Here is an 18,163-nt window from a genome sequence, read left to right on the forward strand (position 1 = left end):
GAGCCGGGGATGGTCAGGCTGGCCAAGCAGAGCTGCAGAGAAGGTGATGATTCATGTGCATCCAGAACCTTACAGAGCACTTTCACTAAATGCCCACAACTCTTGAGGTAGAAATGACTCACTTCCGTATTATAGATGAGGCAACGGAGGCCCAGGGACGTGTGTTGGCCTGACGTCGCCGTTGCCGGTGGCAGCTGCTGTCTGGTCTACCTGGAAGACACACTTCATCTGAACTAATAGTTTAGAACACAAGTAAGCACAGGACAAAAGATCAGCTTCTCCTCAAAATTCATCCAGGAGCTGTGGTCGCCCGTGAGGGCTAGGCGCTAGGCTCAGCCAGGTGGTGCTGGGGAGCCCCCCATCAGGAGGAAGGGGGCCGGGAGCATGTGCTGATTCGTGGGGCGACGTCAACACTCGCACTCTGGCCTAGTTCAAGCTACCAGAGAGGCGTCCTTGAATTTGGAGTTGGGAGGAGATGAGCCAGGAGGAGGCCGCCCCTGGCAATGCCTGGGGGGTGGGGGCGCCTGCATGGCTGCTGTCCCTTGTGTGGTTGTTCAGCTCTCCCTGGGCTCTGTGAGCCCCATGGGCTTGCTCCTGCCTGGGTGGGAGTTTCTTGCTGTTGCTTGCGAGTATAAAGGACCTGAGAACCCTCACTGACCCTGTGGGGGTATCAGTCTCCGGGCTTGTGTTCTGCCTTCCAGTTCCTCCATCTTCCCTAGCCCCCTGCTGCTGCCTCAAGGGGTGGGCGGGGGGAAAGCAGGGCCAAGCAGGAGCCCTGGACACCGCGGGGAAGCCTCCCTGGAAGGGGCTGGTGATGCAGCCAACCTTCTAAGACCCTTGCCTGGAGACCCTTCTCCCTGTTCCCTTCGACCCCTTCCCTCCCTGAGAGGTGGGGGGGGAGTGGAGGGGCTCATAATCAGGCTGGGCAGCAGCTGGCACTTGCTGTGTGCTCCCAGAAGGGAGTAGCGGTGGAGGGGGGACCCCCCCCACCCCAGGAGCTGGGAAGGTGCTCTTAGGACCAGGACTGTGTTCAAGGTGGGGCGGTCACTGGCCTTTCATCAGTCGATAGACCAACCCTCTCTGCATCTCATTCTGGCTCACAGGGCAGAACCTAGAAGTGACCATACTCATTTCACAGAGGCACAGAGTGGCCCAGGGAAAGGCAGAGGCTTTGCATAGCTCAGGAGGTGGGCAGGATGGGGACCCACGCCCACACCCTGTCTAGCCCGCCACGCGTGCCCCTGCTGGCTCGTGCACCAGGGCCCATGCACAGGCAACTAGGCAGCAACCTGACTGTCCTGCAGGCTCATCGGAAGCCCTGCTGAGTTTCCCCAGCAGCGACCTTCTTGGAGTCACTTGCTTAGGAAACTGATCGCGAGATAACAAGGAGGGAGAGCTGCCACCTAGTGGCCGCACGCGGCAGGACTTTGTCGTGGGAACGCTGAGCCTGGGGTGGGCCCGGTGGCCTGGCTGGAGCTGGGTCCTCTGGGCTTGAGGACAAGCTGGTCTGGGTGAACTGGAGTGAATGAGCAGGTGTACCCTGTCCACGGGGCAGCAGCCACTACCAAGCTCCAGGAAATGGTCTCATGCGGCCAGAAATTCTGACTTTTTTTTTAAGATTTTATTTATTTATTTGACAGATATCACAAGTAGGCAGAGAGGCAGGCAGAGAGAGAGAGGAGGAAGCAGGGACCCCACTGAGCAGAGAGCCCACTGCAGGGCTCAATCCCAGGACCCTGGGATCATGACCTGAGCCGAAGGCAGAGGCTTTAACCCACTGAGCCACCCAGGCGCCCCAGAAATTCTGATTTTTTAAAAGAGAAGCTCAATATCCAAAATTTGATATGAAATCTCTTGAATTTTAAACACTGGCAACTAGTTACAAAACATTTATTTAAATGACAAACAAACTAAACACATCTTCAGGCCCCTCTCTGGCAGGCAGGCTCTGGTTTTGAGCTTAAATGGAAATCTCGTCCCTGGGGGGCTTCCCCCGCCAGCCACATCCATGCCCACCCTGAGATGCTCACCCTGAGATACTCCCTTACTGGTCCCTCCAGTATGGGACACTTCACACTCCCCTGTGGGTGCTCAGCGAACCCCTGCTTCCAGACCCCATGGCTCCCCACTGTGAAGATCATGCCTGGAGACCTTGACTCAGGTCCTTGCTGCGGTCCCTCCTCCCCATCCTCATTCTTGATCTTGATCTTGATCTTGAAAACTCAGAGGTAGGCCTTGCCCCAAACCACTGCTGTGCTATTGGGCTGATTTCAAAGCTTCCCACAGCCTGGCCTCCTCGCCCTCCCTCCCTCCCCCCACCCCATGCATTGTTCCCACCAATCCACCTGGCAATACAACAGTTTTAGCTGCCCCCTCATCCCCCCTCAGAAGCCACCAGGATCTATGATCCATTGGTCCCATCCTGGGTCCTGGGTCCCTCCCTCACTCCTCCCCCCAACATCCACTCTGTGGCGCCCCCATCGTGATCACCCTTGCTCAACAGATTCTCTGGTGCATCGTCCACTCATGTGGGAGCCAGCACCCCCCACTCCAACTCCCTTGGCCACAGCCAGTGACCCCAGGTGGCAGAGAGACCACTTCGCTGAGCTAGTCCTGCAGAAATTCCTGCCACTAGCCTCTTTGGGTGGGAACATGGGGCTTTCCAGAAGTCCCACAACCCTGCCCTGTGCAGCCTTGCCCCCTCTCTTGGGGATCTCTGGTTGCCCTTCTCCCTCCTCAGACCTCTAACCCCTTAATGCCCGAGCTCCTGAGAAAGGAAGTACTCGCCAGAAGCGTCCGTGACTCCCCCCCCCCCCCGCCCCCCCTCCAGACCTGTGTTCCCGCCTGCTGCCTGTGTTGTAAATGGGTTCCCCACCCCACTTCCCACCCCCTAGCACTGAGTCCCACCCAGAAACCACAGGCCTCTTGTGAGCACAGAGGCCAGGACCCTCCTCTGCTCCAGCTTACTCTGGGACCCAGAAGGGTCCACACATCCAGCTTCAGCACCTCTCTCTCCACCATCTCTCCCCCATCTCACTCTGCTTCAACCCCATAGGTCTGCTAGTTCCTTGGCCGCACTCCCACCCAAGGCCTTTATCCTCCCCGGCCCCTCTGCTTTCTGCCCCTGGAGCTGCATGGCTCTCTCTGTAGAAGATGCTACCTTCTACTGAGACCTCCTGGCCACTCTGCTTAATCTCTGCACCCCAGACATGGGTGGTGGTGACGGCAGCCCGACCCCATGAACGCAGTCAGTGCCCCTGAGTTGTACCCCTAAAAATGGTGAAAATGGTAAATGTTATGCTAAGTTATATTTTGCCACAAAAACAAATTGTACACTCCACTCCCAGCCCTGTTTGCCTACCTCTTGCTGAACTCCTCCATATTTTAGTTATTCTCTTCCCGCCGTAGAAAGTCAACAACATGAAGACAGGGGCTTGGATGTTCTGTCCACTGAGGTGTGCCTCCCAACAACTGACACAGTGCCTGGCACGTGCTAGAACAGTAGCTCCGTGTGTCAAGTGCCTGACACATGGCCTTCTACTTGAACGGTCACCAGGCAAAGGGGCGGGGATTGTGGGGGTGTCCCTTCCAGAGTTGCCTCCACCCACCGCCGCCCTCATTCCGATTTTGGTACACGCGCAGCCAAAGCAAGCCCTCCCTGCCATGCTCAACAGCTTAAATGCCACAGCCCCACAACCTCAGGCGGTGGCCGCCTCGCAAGGAAAGGCGTAGTCCCCAGAGCAACCACCAGAGGGCACCACCACCACAGCGCTGAACCTTCTGTGCCCACGTTCGGCTGCCAGGCGCACACCTCCCACCTCTGTGCCAGAGTGAGGCCGCTGTGGCTTTGTGGATGGAGGGGCCCCCCAGCGACCCTGCCACATCTCAGGCAGGACCCTGCACACAACAAGCAGCCCTTACCTCCCCCTTCCCTAGGGGAATCTGACCCCCTACCTGGCAGCTCGGCGCCCAGGGCACTTGCAGGGAGGGTGGCAGGGGAATTCAGCCCTCCCACCCCAATTGTCCACCACTCCAGAAGCCTGAAGAGATGGGCAGCATGCGGGTGCATGTGGGAACGGGGGGCTTAGGACTGGAGGTCGGGTAGCTACTCAGGCTGGTATCCGACATTGCCCAGGAGAAAGGTGGGGAATTGAGAGGCCCCTCACAGAGCCAAGAACAGTGACTGCCACCGTCCAACTACCCCATCCCTGGTCCCCACTTGGAGGGCAGCTCTCTGGTCTGTGCCCATCTGAGCTCCCCCTCCACAGGCAGCTTCCAGAATTGGAGGCTGGAAGCAAGAAGAGCCTGGATGGGATAGGTGGGCTGGGTAGCCAACCTCCTGGTGCTAGGTATGTTGTGTGTGCCCTGGGCCAGGTTCTGTCCTACTCAGTGGTGGCACTGGGCAAACAGAGCCCATCCCTGGCCTCAGCCTACTCCTCTGTTAACTGAGTGTGCAGGGCAGGGGTGCCGGGGGTCTCATCACATAGATTGCCCCTCCCATGGCCTGCGTCCCTGAGTATCCCAGAAGGAAGGCAAGTTCCAAAGGTGGATGTCAGAGGCCACCGTTGACCAGTCTGAGGCTGTCGGCTGAGGGCCTGACCCCACACCTACTCCTACCCCCCTGCCACTGGGTCCAAGACCAGTACTGCCTTTGCAGTAACATGTGTGAAGCTCGGCAGGCTGCTGTCCCTGGCTTCTGAGAACAGGCAGCCTGGGGAGGGGAGGAAAGCCTTGGAAAGGGGACCTCCCACCCTCCCTCCTACTGAGACAGATGGGAGGGCCCACTGGTCCCCACACACAGCCTTTAGGAAGGAGGGTATTAGGCTTCAGGGTTTGAACCCCCAGAGCAACCGTGGCTGAGAACCTGAGAGCCTGGCCACTTTACTCCCCTTTCCCTCTGGGTGCCTGCCCGCCCCCTCCCACCACCCACCCCCCATATCGGGAACCTCCTGGTCCATCCCTGTGCAGCAGGAGATGGGGAGTGGGATGGGGGCTTTGGGAGGATCTGGCAAGCCCTGTGAGTCCATCACCAAGACCAATTCAGGTTCCCCGCTTATACCCTTGGCCCCCAGGGGGACTAACAGCTGTGGGACTCATCCTGCTGTTCTGTTCGGGGTCCTGTGGCTTAGCTCTGAATAGTGGAGTCACACCCAAGCGCCTAACTCTGCTCTGTCGCTTCCCTGCTGAAGGAATGAGGCAAGAGGCCAGCCCTCTCCGAACTTAGATCCCCACCTATACAATGAGACAGATAACAGGCGGCTGTCCGGAGACTCCTGGGAAAGCGGATAGAAGGCACAGGACAAACGTCACCACCGGCTGAAGTGCGAACAGGAGGCTGAGTTCTGCTTTGGGTCCCGCTCTTCAGTGCGGGTGGGAGCATTTCAGACCCGAGTGGATGCTAGTAGGTCTCTCTCTCGGCTCCCCCAGCCATGAGCACGCCCCAGCCCCCCTGCCCCTGGGAAGGGTGGCACCACGCACACCTCGGACTGGGTAGATTCACGCTGGTCTTTTATTGGCTTTTCCATGGCAGCCTGGATACCTCAAGCTGCTCCCCCCTCCTCAGCCCTGCAGCACCTTCCTGGCTTCCACTCTGGGAACCTCGCCGGGAGCGGCCAGCTGGGCACCGTCTTCTCCCAAGTCCCGTCCAACCACCGGGGCCCCACGCTCGGGCTGCTTCCTTGAGACAAACCCGGGTTTCCCACGGCCTCCCTTTGGTACCGGGCTCCCTAGGGTGCATTCCTGCGTTGGGCACAGCCCAGCTCTCCCGGGGACTAGGCTCCAGCCCAGCTCTCCTGGGGACTAGGCTCCCTGGCTCAGGCCCTTTCAGACCCTGCACAGCACAGTGCAGCACTGCGGCCTCCGACCTAAAGCTTGGTGTTGAGATGGAAGAAGTGGGGTGCCGCGTAGGTTGTGGCAGGAGGCACGTGCCATGCAGACGAGGCCGGGCAAAGTCTGTGGCGGAAGGCGCTGTCGAAGGATGCTGGGGGAAAGTGCATCAGACCCGTGGCCATGGGTGAGGGCGCTGTCGTGGCCAGGAAGTGGGCCGGGAAGGCAGGGATGACCAAGGGGCTGAAGGGGAGTGTGGCCTGGCCCTTTAAGTGGTCCGGGGTGCCGGCAAAGTTCAGCGGGCAACGCAGCATGCTGCCCCTATAGGCCTCGGGAAGGGCAGGCCCCAGCGTGGGGCCCAGCAGGCAGGATACGGCCAAGCCAGACCCCACGGATTTGGCCCCACACTCCTTGGCATCCATCTCCTTAAGAAAGGGAGACACGGCCCGCAGTTTTTTGCCACCAGGGGAAAACCCCTCTTCTTCCAGGCTACGCTTGTTGCTCAGGCCTGGGCTGCTAGGGAAGGCAGAGAGGGGAGCAGGGCTCTCAGCAGGTACCTTAGCCATGGGGGACACCCAGCAGGCTTTGGGCTTGGGGTAGGGGCTGCCCTTCCTAGAGCTGCCTTTCTGGAATGCAGATGGGCGGTTGGCATCCCCGCCCCATACCAGCTGGGACTCCTTGACCGCCAGGCCCTCCTCTTTCCGAGGAGGCCCCAAGAGGACCCCATCTTTAAAACTGGGGAAGAAGTCCCGAGGGTGCTGGCTGACAGGCTTCAGCACCTCAGTGGGGTAGGCATGGAAACAGCCAGTGAAGATGGGGGCTGGCAGGTGGGGACCTGCCGGAGCCTCCTCCCTAAGGTTGCCACCAGGGGCCTGTAATCCCTCCTGAGGGCTCAGCCGGTGCCTGGAGTTCTCAGCTGGCTTTCCTGGGTGCTGTGGACTTTCCGAGAAGAGAACAGCTGCGGAGGCCTGGGGGTCCCTGTTAGGGCTGCCGGCCCCATGGCGACAGCCCTCCTCCTGGCACTGCAAGGCCTCTGCCTTGCTCACCTGGGCCAGGAGTTTCTTTTTGGCCAGTGGTGACATGATGCCATGTGTTCCTTTGCAGTAGAAGCTGGACAGGAGCCGCTTGTAGGCCTCAGGGCAGCCGCTGGCACCAGTGAACGGTAAAGAGGGCCCCAGGGCCGGGCCTGGCTGTTCTGGGCCCTCCCTGGGGGGTTCCTGGCTGGGAAGCTGTGCCAGGTCAGGGACGGCATCGGTTTTTGTCTTTCCGGGCACCATCTAGAAGGAGAAAAGGCCATGTCTCGGGGTTAGGTGTGAGGCAAATATCGTGACCTGGGGACCTCGTGGCAGCTAGGGGCATACCCAAGAGCCTCTGTTCACCCTTCCAGCACCTTTGTGAGAAGTTTCCCAAAGGTATTCTGTCCTCTGAACAGACACAGCCTGGTATCAGGACACAGGGCCTGGTGACTGAGGTGCAGACTGGAGTTCAGACCAGACATGATCCCCCACAGATCTGCCTTCAGAGCAGGTTCTGGGTTTCCTGGGCAGGGAGCTCTGCAGCCATGATGTGGGCAGGGATGGTGAGGCCCGAGGCAGGCTCAGAGCTTACCTGGTCCAACCGTTTCTCCTCCTTGGCCTTCTTCAGCTTCTCAGGGGCCCCGTCATCGCCCCGGGGCTCCTTGGCCATCTTGTACTGCTTCCTGGGCTTGGAAGGGGGCAGCGGCTTGTCGTCCTCCCCCTTCAGATGCCGCACATATGGAAGCACCAGCCTGAGGAGGAGGACAGCGTGTCCACCAGGAGGCCGGCCCATGCCACACTGCCCCCACTGTCTAGGCCCCCTGGCCTCCCCGCACCGTCAACCCCTGGGGCCCATGGTCTTCCTCATCTGGGCTGGGATGAGCACAGTGCACACTGCTCTGGCGGTCCGTGGTGTGTCCACACCACACCCCACTCCTCGCCCTGCTGCAGCTGTGCCCCGCTCCATGGTGCCAGCCAAGGTCACCGCCGGGGTCTCCAGCCAGCCGTACCTCTCGTAGTGGCGGCGTGTGCACGTGGCCGCGCTCGTGCTGCCCGGGCTGCCCCCCAGCTCGTCGTACACGTTCTTCCAGAGGCGGCGGCCCGTCACCTGCAAGGGCACCACGTGAGGCCACGACCGGCACACACTCCCCTGGCAGTGGGGCGTCCTGGCAGCTCCAGACCCCCGCTTGGCAGGGATGGGGGCAAGGACTGCAGTTTTGCAGCTGCTTCTCCAGCAGCGGCAATGGGGCAGTGGGGCTCCCCTGGCCGCTAGCCAGTTCTCCCCCCTAGGGCCCGCTACCTGACTGCCAGCCAAGCAACTTTCCCGGCACTGGGGGTGGGGTGCGGGTGGGAGGTTGCATGAAGAAGACAGAACAGATGGGAAGACAGGAAAACTTGCTTTGAGCAGCAAAGTACCAGGACAAGGCAGGCCCTCTTCCCCACAGCATGCGGGACAGCTGCGGAAGGGGCAGGGTTTGGGGCCCTGCCTCTTCCTCCTATCTGGCCATGAGGACAGCTCTGTCCCCAGACCAGGCTCTTCCTCCTCAGGTCCCCAAAGGGTCCGGGGGGACAGGGTGCAGGATGCCACATGCTGAGGACTCAGAGGTACCCTCCTTACCATCTCATAGGCCCCCAGCTTCTCCACTGCTTTGTAGATTTTCCACAGGTTAACTGGAGAAGAGAGAGGGCAGGGCCCTGTCAGTCTCCATGGGAGGAAGGGGTAGCCAGCGGCCCATTCCCCTGGGCCTGTCAGGTGGGCACAAAACCAGCACACACCCAGACAGGGTCAATGCAATGGATGGCTGGGCCAGGCCCTGAGTGCTGGGGGCCCGGTGGCCGGTGAGGACAGAAATCTGGCCCCACCCACTGCAGCCCTGCTCCTGGAGGGGGGCGCCCTTTCTGTGTGCAACCCCTGTGGGCTGGCATCACCCGGGGCTGCCCAGAGTGGGGGTGCCTGCCCGACACCCTGCCTGGATGGGATCCCCTACCGGGCTCCCCCTCCCTGCCTGCACCCCAGGGACGCACTCTGCTTGAAGCCGAGATGGGGCACCCTCTCGATGGGCGTGTGTCGCTCCTTCATGAACTTGTAGAGGCTGACCAGGAAGGCCTGCTCCTCCTCCCGCTCCTGGTCCTCCTCCCGCTCCCCGCCTGCCTCGGGGGAGTCCTGGAAAGAACAGGAGGCATTGGGATGAGCCCCCAGTTGGTGGGTGGCTGGGGATAGGCGGAACCACCAGCTGCTGGGGAGGAAGGAGTGGTGTGGCCCCCAACCCCAGGCTCCTGCAGGAGGAAGCAGGCCCCCAGGTGCCCAGCTCACAGCTCTGGGCTAGAGCGTCTGTTTCTGGCATCAGAAAGGTGCGTCTGTCAGCTGTTAGTGCCCAGGACCCCGGGTCACAGTCCACAGGGGCGGGGCTCCAGAGACGGCCAGAGGAGCAGCCCTGCAGCTTCTCCAGGCTCTCTAGGCACAGACCACTTTTCTGTCGTGCTCTAGATTTGTTCTGTCTGCATCTCGGCTCCTCTACCAGACTGTGAGCTCCTGGTGGCAGGCTCCTGGGGACCTCTGTGGTCAAAGCCAAAGGAATGAAGTGCCTGGTGTTTTCTGGCACTGCAGGGTCCTGTGTCCACCGAGCCTTTGCCGTGGCGGCCTGCCTCTCTGAGCCGCCGGTCTGCTGGCGAAGCCCTGTCCTGGGTTCCTGACAGCCCTCTGTCAGGTGCACCAGACTGTCGGTTTCTGCTTCCAGAGGGACAATTTCTGCTGAGGCTTTTCATTTGTTGGTGGCTCAGGGCAGAAGGGTACGGTTGGGCTGGGGCTCGGGGCTTGGAGAACAGACAGCTCCCAGGTCCTGGATGGGGATGCCCCAAACACCAGAAGCAGGTAAATCATCTGGGCGGGAAACAGTCCAGAGAGCTGTGCGTTCCCAAGATGCTCAAGCACCACGGCAGTGTTTCTGACCTCTGATAAATGGATCACGAACTCACGCGTCACCTAAGAAACTGTAACGTACTGGGGATCCCGAGAGCTGGTCTGGTGCAGGCCTCAGAAGGAAGGCCCTCTTGCGGCCGCTCTTCCCGTGAACCCACTCTTCCATGCAAGCTGTTAAGAGCCGTTAACGTTTCCAACTACTCTTCCGCATGGATCGGGATTTCACTCCAGACTGTGCCACCAGAGCAAGAGGCCGGAAGGAGTGGGTGCTGAGGCCAGCGCTCCACAACGTCCCCCGTGGCTTCCTCTCAGACCACACTCACCAAAACAGCCTCAGTGGTCTCACTGAGTGACTTTGATATCCACGCTGTGAACTTGGAGGGAGGCATGGGTGTACGTGTGGTCTGTCCTAAAACTGTGCTTTTATCTGCTTTACTCATCAGGGTTCTGGGCAAATCACTTGCTAAGAGGGTTCTGCTAGGACAACTTTAAGTCTGAAACCCCTGCCACGGGTGACGGGCGCGTCCTGTGTCCCTGGCTCCCAGCTCCCACAGCGCCTGATGGAGGCTGGAAACCGCAGGGCCGGGCCCCGCTCCTGGCTCTGCCGGCTGGAGGGTTGGGAATACACCCTCCTGAGAGCCTGGGGAGTCCCCAGGTTCACCTGGGAGGCTGTGCACAGCGGAGGGAGAGGGCAGGGAAGAGGTTCCCCAGGGGTCACCCCCCAACTCACCTCCAGATGGACGGGGCTCTGGCTCCTGCTCTGCTCACCACAGGGTTGAGGGGACACAGATGGGTCAAGGGATTCACCCTCCTCTGACTGTTTCTTCTTCCCTTTGACAGGAGGTGCTGCAAGGAGAGAAGCAGAGGGGAGGGGGAGAGAGCACTTGAGGCACAGACTGAAGAGCAGGCAGTGAGGAGCGGTCCTCCAGGAGAGACGGCAGGTCCTCCCACCCCCACTGAGCCCGGCAGGTGGGAAGCCGTGTGTCCTCTGCCCCCTGGGCCCTGACTGCACGCAGGCGGGCTCTCCGCACGTGCCTGTGGGGTCACCCTGGCGGCCCACGCTGCTTGGCTTACCCCCAACTGGGCCCCACGCCTGCTGCTGTTCCCTCCTCTGTTCCAGCCAGCCCCTCATATCTTTGAAGAAAAGACCACCTAAACCACCCCGGAGGCAAGTCAGAGGAGGGTAAGGTTGGGGCTGCGGCGCTCAGGGAAATCCTGTCTCAAAAGCCACCCCACACTCAGGCGGAGTTTCCACAGCCCCGTGGGCGAGCTGGGAAGTTGCTGAGGCACCCACATTTGGGAGTCCAGAAGCACCACGGTGGGTGCTGGATCCTCCAGGAGGAATCAGAAGACTAGAGGCTTCTGTTTATGAAACATCGGACCTTTTCGCGCACACCTGCAGAGTCCTAAGTGCCCCTAATTAGGAAACTTGCTCCTCTCACCTGCAAGGGTCTGGTAACCCTCCAGGTCTCACCCGACAAGCCACTTCCTCTGGGCGGCCTTCCTCAGCCCCCAGCCAAGCACGGCGCTCCTGCTTCTCGTGACCCTTGTGGCGATTTGCAGCCACCGGGACCCACTGCCCACCACCCGTCGGGCTTTCTGAAGGTTCAGTGAGCGCCCGCCCCCCCCCGTACCCCGCACAGTTTGGGTGCCAGGTTTCAGGGAGCAGGCCCGAGTCTCACAACAACCTGCACCGGGGTGGGGCTGGATTTTACTAAGGGCAGCCATGAGCTGATAGCTGCAGAAACTTCCAGAAACCCCTGGAATGCTGGAACCGGCCTCGGGCCCGCTGACAGGTCGCAGGGCACCTGCGCTCAGGAGCCCAGGTCGTTAGATCACCCTTTCTTTCCTTCTAACTCGCCTTTCCTTTTTGTTAGCCTACTGTGAGCTATCCCATTCTCTGGGTTTGCTCCCACTCGGGAAATCCCTCCTGCTGGGCACCTGTGACAGTCCCCTCTGGTCCTAGAGAGAGAGTCTCCTAACAATAAACCCAGACCCGTGTGACCCACGTGGCCAGAACTGGCGGGTGACACTTCACTCATGCCGTGTGGGTCCCTGGCTCCGCACGTATGTTTTCTTCTTCTGAAGCCAGAGAGGCCAAGTCGCCTGTCTCCCGAGGAGACCCGGGCTCAAAACGAGGTCTCTCTGAGCACCAACCCAAGTGGCCTGGCCGCCACTGTGGCTGCTGTCGCTACCACCAGGATCTGTGGAGCCTTGATGAAGAGTCCAAATAAGCCTGGGGGAGAAACCCACGCCAAGGCTTGTCACAAAGAAAGACAATCGGCCTTCCTCTCAGGCTGGCTTCTGATCAATCGAGGCATGATCAATATCCCAAAACAACAGGGTGTTAACAACTGAACCCCCCCACCCCCGCCCAGCAGGCTGATCCCTTTCCTACTGCGTTCTTGGGTGACTCTGTGCCTCAGTCTTCCCTTCTGTGAAATGGGAGAGAACGACCTTGAGTCCTTTGCTCACTGTCCTCCAATTGGTGAAGTCTCCCGCGTCAGTGGCGGACCCGCTTCCACCAGCTCTTCTTCTTGCTCCCCCTGCCCCCTCTGCCTGTTTTCACACCCTCTCTGCCTTCTTTCCCGCTGGTCCAGCTTCTCGGCATCAAAGGACTCTCTCCATCCTGAGTCCCTCCCTGTGGTGTTACTGCGGCTTCTCACTGGAGCCTGCCTGCACACTTGCTCCGGGCCCCTGGCAAGTCGCTGCCCTCGACCTCCGAAGACGAAGGTGATAGGACCAGGGCCCGTTAGAATCAGGAGGGAGCGCTTTGAGACTCTGATGACTGTGTTCCCCTACTCCCCCGCCCCAGTCTGATTTAAGGTTCTGTGAGGAGCATCAGAGTTTAAGGCTCCCTGAGGATCTCAAAGGGTGAGCCAGTTTGAGAGCCACGGGGCCCGAGGACCTCTGTCCCTTCTGCCTGGTTCCAGAGTTGGTGAGCTCTGGCTGGGCCACACTGAGGGAAACCTCCTGGAGTCAGGCACTCGGGTTACCTGGAAAGGAGGTCACCAATCTGAGCTGTTTAACCCCAGACAGGAAAGGACCAGAGCTCTTGCCTAGAGCCACAAAGGGAAATGCTCTCTTTATCTTTGTGTCCAGCTGAGTCCCCAAATGAACTCAGCCTCCCTTTTCTCCCAACCAGGCTAGCTAGCAATGCTCTCTGTCCTGGCAGGGCCTTCTGGGCCTCTACCTGCCTAGCCTTAGCTGAGGGAGAGCCCCCTCTTTCTCTGGGAAGCCATCTGTCCTGTGCCTGGCTCCCCTACACCCTCCTTTCCCCAGTCATGTGTAGACCAGGGTTCCTGCTAATCTTCATTTGGAAAAGGGGTCTGCTAGGAAAACTAAGTCTGAGACCCCTGCCACAAGTGACAGACTGGTCCCCCGTCTACCTGCCAGGCTCCCAGCTCCCCCACCATCCAGTGCAGCTGACACAGGGCTGGGCTGCTCTCCAGGCTCTGCAGGGGAAGGAAGGGGCTTGGGTACCAGAAATCCTAGGTTCCCAGCCACATCCAGCCTGCAGAGGCAGGACAGTCCCACTTGCTCCTGAATGACTGCTGCTGCCAGGGGCCACTGAGTTCCTGTCCCTCTCTCACCACAAAGCCTCAGATGCCCCATTGTAAAGGGGAGGTGGATCCACTCTGCGAGAAGAAAACCTCTGCTTGCCAAAGAACTGTCATTCAGACATGGCTTTTTCCACCCAGGAAGCAATAATGACAATAATGGTGATTATTATCTCATGTTTCCTTTGAACACATCTGGGACCTATAAGGTGTGAGATCGGGATCTAATCCTATTTCCCCGCAATGGTTAGGTGGTCCCAATACAGACGTAGTGATGCCCTTCCCCCAGCGATCTGAAATGCTACTCTCCCCGTAACCTAAAGGCTGAGAAGGAACACATCTGAAACTGTTTCTGGACTTTTCTGTTCTATTTCATTTACTGTGGCATGCCGGCACTGGTGCACACTGTTTTAATTGTAAAACAGCTTACTATCCAGAGGGCAAGTCCCCCATCATTAGTCTTTTTAAATCATTTTTTTCTGAACTTCAGGATAGTTTTATCACATTCCTTTAAAAAAGAAAACAAGCCACTGGGGTTTTGGTTGAATTGCATTTAAATTTAGCAATCACTTTGAAGAGCAGTAACACCTTTCCAATGCAGCATCTTCAGGACCGCAGGTCTCCCAGATTCAGGCTTCCCCCTGCTGTCCTCAGATATTCCAGCTTAAAGGTCCTGTGTTTCCCATTAAGCTTATTCCTCAGGTTTTGGGCAGCTAGATAATAGTGTGAGAAAAGCTTTGGTAACCTACAGTAGAACTTCGCTCTACAGCCACCACTATTCCCTCCTGTCACTGCTGGAAAGAGGACAGGGGCTGCTGGTTGGGCCAGGATAGGAGCCCCTGGCCCCTGGTGACCCAGTGCCTCACTGGGCAGTGAGTAGGGGTGGCCGAGTGCTGGGCAGGGCGATTGCCCAAGGCCCTTCTGGCACTGCGAACCTGATTTCTGTTTAACTCCATGGCCTGTGTTGAAGTCAAGCTTAACCCCCAGGTCTGAGTGCTCGCTTCAGCAACACATATACTAAAACCCCCAGGTCCGAAAGTCACAGCAGTGAAGAGGTTGGTTTAAGTCACTAAGTCCAAGGAGGCTGCTTCCTGAAGGCTGCTTGTTCTTGAGCGATTCCCTACTTCTCTCTCCGCACTATATACACTCCACCAACTCCAACCAGTGCTCCTGGTGGGCCCTGGACTGGCATTTTGGGACATTGCTTCACTGACTCTAGACACCCAATGGATACTATCTCCCCCTTTTTACAGATACAACACACAAGGATCCCAGAGGTTCAATAACTCGCCTGAGGTCATGCAGCTTCCTAGTAACAAAGCTGGGATTCAGAACCAGAGCAATCTGTCCCAGGGCTCCGAACCCTGCGATCTAGGGTTTTTAACAGAAGCAGGGGGTCCCCAATCTCCCATCTCATCACTCCTGTTAATCTGCTGAAAAGAGTCTGCCTCTACTGACAAGCTAAAATCAGGCAGGAGCAGGACAGAAGCACGGGGAAGGGTCTCTGACTCCGGAGAGGAGCTCCTCCCACCAAGTCAGCCTCTACTTCAGGGCTGCCGCTTCCCCTTCCGCACCGTGGGTGTGCCAGACCCCCAAGCATCTGATGTTCTAAGCAGAACAAAGTGAGAAACAAGGCTTCCCACACAAACAACAGCCAAGCGTGTGCTTGTGTACACAGACCTCCCCACTGTGTGTACACACCCCCCACGGGGAGATCGGAGGTCTGGGTGTCCTGCTCACTCCCCTCTGTGTGTCACTGTCCAGAGCACTGTGGGGCCGGGAGCAGGTGCTCCATAAACAGCCGCAGGGGTGCAGTATGAGCTACTTGATCTCAGATGCTCCTGGTGCAGAGAGGGGCTTGGGCTATGACTAGTTCAAGGCCATACAGTCTCAGAGACCTAGTGCCAGACCCCACCACCTACCACCTATATCTCCTCTCTCTTATACTCCCCCACTTCCCTCTTCCCCCTCCATATCTCTCTCTCTATCTCCTCTCTCTCTCTCTCCTCTCTCTTCTCTCTCTCTCTGCCTGCCCTGCCCCGCCCCATTCACCCTTGGTGTAATGGGAAGGAAGCAACACTTCCTTTCATGAAAAGTCACCCACTGGGAGCACTGCGTCAATTACAACAATAATGGTAACAGGAGTCTCAATAACAACCAGCAGAAACCGCCCCACCTCACCCGAGGTTGTTGGCTTAAGTTTCTCTTAGTTTGAGCTGGAGCTAAAACAAAGACGGCCTTTGAGGCAGCCCGTCCACTCCGTGGCCCAGAAGCCGGCTGCCTGGCGGAGTCTCGGTGCGGAGCTCTCACCAGTGGGCAGTGTGGGGAGGGAGGAACTGCCAAGGGCTGTGCTCCAGCCAGCACTGAGGATAGCTGAGCTGGACACAGGAACCCTGAAGGCACAGAGTACAGCTTCTGCCCGGCTCTGCCTCAGTGTCTCAGCCAGGGCCTGGGGGAAACAGGGTTTGAGAGCAGAGGAGCCAAGATGACAGTCTTGAGAGAAACATATAGAAAGGCAGGGGACACGAGGGCTCCAAATATAAGACTACCAACTCCTAACCCCACTGGGATGCCTGTCCCCCTTTTGCCAGCTCTGGTATGTCCTTAAAGACCCTATTCGGGACTAGGCTGACTCCTCACTGTCGTGCCTCTCCAGGCCTGGGAGGTAGCTGATAATAGTAACAGTTCCTCCTAAGGATGGTTTCCTATGTCCCCATGAACTATATTTCGTGTTCCCATTCCACCTATGGAGAAACCAGACTCTATGACTTGTCCGAGACATGGCCCAAGAGTAGAGACATGGCCAGGATGGGAGGAAGGCTGCCTAACTCCTGCCTGGGGCACTCCATGGCCTATTGCTTTTCCACCCCCCACCCCCCACTCAGAGACCCCAGGGGCCTAACAGGGGGTGTGGGCAGTACTTGGTCAGTTTACCACCATGTAACAGGAAGGCAAGAGGGAGGGGAGAGGTGTTGGAGGACTGCCTCTCCAGACCTCACTCTAAGCCTCAGTTTTTCTGACTGGATGTCAAAGAAAGAGGGCCTGATCTTCTGAGGTCCTTTCTACCTCTCCTCTGCCACTCCAGAGTTCTAGCCCCAGGTGGGTGCCCAGGGTTCCAGTGGAGTCTGGAACTCGGTGGGGCAGGGTGGGGAGTGCGGCAAACTCTCTAGCCACTATCTCCCATTCCTCCTTTGCCCCGGCAGGCATCTGGGCGCAGAGATGCTGACGCCCCCAAAAGTGGTCCTTCGGAGGGGGCGAGAAGCACCTGTTGGCCTCCCCTCGGCCCCGCACACTCCTCCCAGCTGGCTAACCACCGGGCAAACAAAGGGCCGCTGGGCCTGGCCAGCGCAGTGACCCCAGACCTGCACCATGAGCCCTCGCAGTCCGGCGCCTGGAAGGCTCCACCACCCGCCCCCGCTCAACGTCACCGGGGCTGGGGGGACTTGAACCCCGTTTGAAGGCGCCCCCGGGACACTCTGTGGGAGGGACCGAGATGCGGCCACTCCGCAGCTCCGCCAGAGCGCGAAGCCAAACATCTCTCCTCGCACGTTCGCAGCCTGAGCTTCAACTCTCAGCCCCCATCGCTCCCGGGGCTGCCACCCTGTCCCATCTGGAGACCGGAGGAAAGAGAAGAAAAACGCAAGAAAGAAGACAACAGCAAAGAGGGAAGCTACTGCCGGCGGGCAGAAGAAGATGGACAGGGACAAGAATAAGAGAGAATGGAGAGGAAAAGAGAAAAGGGAAGAGAAAAGAGAAAGAGAAAGGGTAGGGGGCGGGAAGCCGGTAACCGCCGAGGGATCAGAACACCCCTCTACTGAAAGAGGAACAGTTGATTCTTCAAAGTGCATTGAGCAAGTTCTTCAAAACCCGCGCAGAGTCACTTTCAGGAAACGGCGGCCGCAGTGGAAAGCGCCCAGCGCGCGCCCTGGGACCCCGGTGCCTCTTCTCGGCCGCGCCGGCGAGTTCTGAGAACCGCGGGGATGTGACGGGGCGGGGGGGGGGGGGGGCAAATGGGGGCTGGGAGGCAGAGAAACTGCTGCGGACAGCCTGTCACAACAAATTAGCTGAGACCAGCTCGAGATTGAAACCACAGCAGGAAGTGGGATGACAGAACCGTACAGGACTTGGTAAATTTCAGCCAAAAGACGACGAAAAGAGTTTCGAGATAAACGTCCGGGAAGCCCCTGGCCGCCAAAACTTTTTGTCTTTCCTTTTTTCGAAGAGTGTGCGCCGACACCCAGCCTCACCCTCTCCTGAGCAGGGCGGAGGGCGCTGGCGCCCCAGGCCGAGTTAGGTCGCCGGCGCCCTGGACTGGGAGTCCACTTCCCACCCACCCCCACGCCAGTCCCGCTTCGCCCCTTCTAGCGGCCCCGACGGCCACGAGGGCCTGAAGGGGATCTGGCAGGGCAATCTCGCCCCCCTCCACGGGGCCGCCAGCCCCGTCCCAGGACAGGCCACGGAGCCGCTTACCCATGGCCCGGCGAGGTCCGTCGGCGCCCGCCCGAGGGCCCCGGCACGACCGGCTCTCCGACCCCGCGCTCTCCGCGCAACTGGCCCGCGGCGCCGCAAGCCTGCCGCCTCCCCGCGGCCCAGTCCCGCCCCACCCCGCCCCGCCCCGCCCGGGCACCGCCCCCGCCTCACTCAGGGCTCCGGTTGGTGGGCCCAATTTTTCCGCGAGGGGGCGGGGGCCGCCCCCGAGCCCGGGGGCCTCTGGGAGTTGTAGTGCGCTTTCCGTCTCCCCAGGCTCAGAGACCCAGGTATCTGAAAGAGGCTCTTTGGCTACAGGGCCTGAGGCAGGACACCCCGGAATCACTGCTGCCTGTGCCTTAAGGGGCAAAACT

At 59.2% G+C, this 18,163-nt stretch overlaps 1 protein-coding gene across 3 annotated transcripts; it reads right to left on the minus strand.

Annotated features, from left to right (window-relative positions):
• Positions 1-5,806: 5,806 nt before the first annotated feature.
• Positions 5,807-17,895, minus strand: ARID5A (AT-rich interaction domain 5A). 3 transcript variants are annotated; one of them, XM_032843814.1, is made up of 7 exons: positions 17,793-17,895; positions 10,493-10,608; positions 8,868-9,006; positions 8,461-8,513; positions 7,853-7,950; positions 7,435-7,594; positions 5,807-7,103 (listed from the first exon to the last, which is right to left on the minus strand). In XM_032843814.1, exons 1-7 carry the CDS (start codon positions 17,794-17,796, stop codon positions 5,865-5,867), a joined length of 1,809 nt encoding a protein of 602 aa, XP_032699705.1. In that variant the 5' UTR covers positions 17,797-17,895; the 3' UTR covers positions 5,807-5,864. The 3 variants fall into 3 exon arrangements, with proteins under 3 accessions (XP_032699705.1, XP_032699703.1, XP_032699704.1); XM_032843812.1 differs by lacking the exons at positions 8,461-8,513; positions 8,868-9,006 and having other exon boundaries at positions 17,793-17,888; XM_032843813.1 differs by lacking the exons at positions 8,868-9,006; positions 17,793-17,895 and having other exon boundaries at positions 10,493-10,606.
• Positions 17,896-18,163: the final 268 nt, after the last annotated feature.

Source organism: Lontra canadensis, unplaced genomic scaffold (assembly GCF_010015895.1).
Source record: "Lontra canadensis isolate GAN:19392208 unplaced genomic scaffold, GSC_riverotter_1.0 scaffold144, whole genome shotgun sequence".
Taxonomy (NCBI): Eukaryota; Metazoa; Chordata; class Mammalia; order Carnivora; family Mustelidae; genus Lontra; species Lontra canadensis.

Bases quoted from the DNA above. Each gene is read 5' to 3' on its own strand.
- ARID5A (XM_032843814.1), bottom strand. The intron at 9,007-10,492 runs GTGAGTTGGGGG...TGTTCTTTCCAG, and splicing joins AGAGCCCCGTCCATCTGGAG to GACTCCCCCGAGGCAGGCGG. The intron at 7,595-7,852 runs GTACGGCTGGCT...CCTCCTCCTCAG, and splicing joins ACACGCCGCCACTACGAGAG to GCTGGTGCTTCCATATGTGC.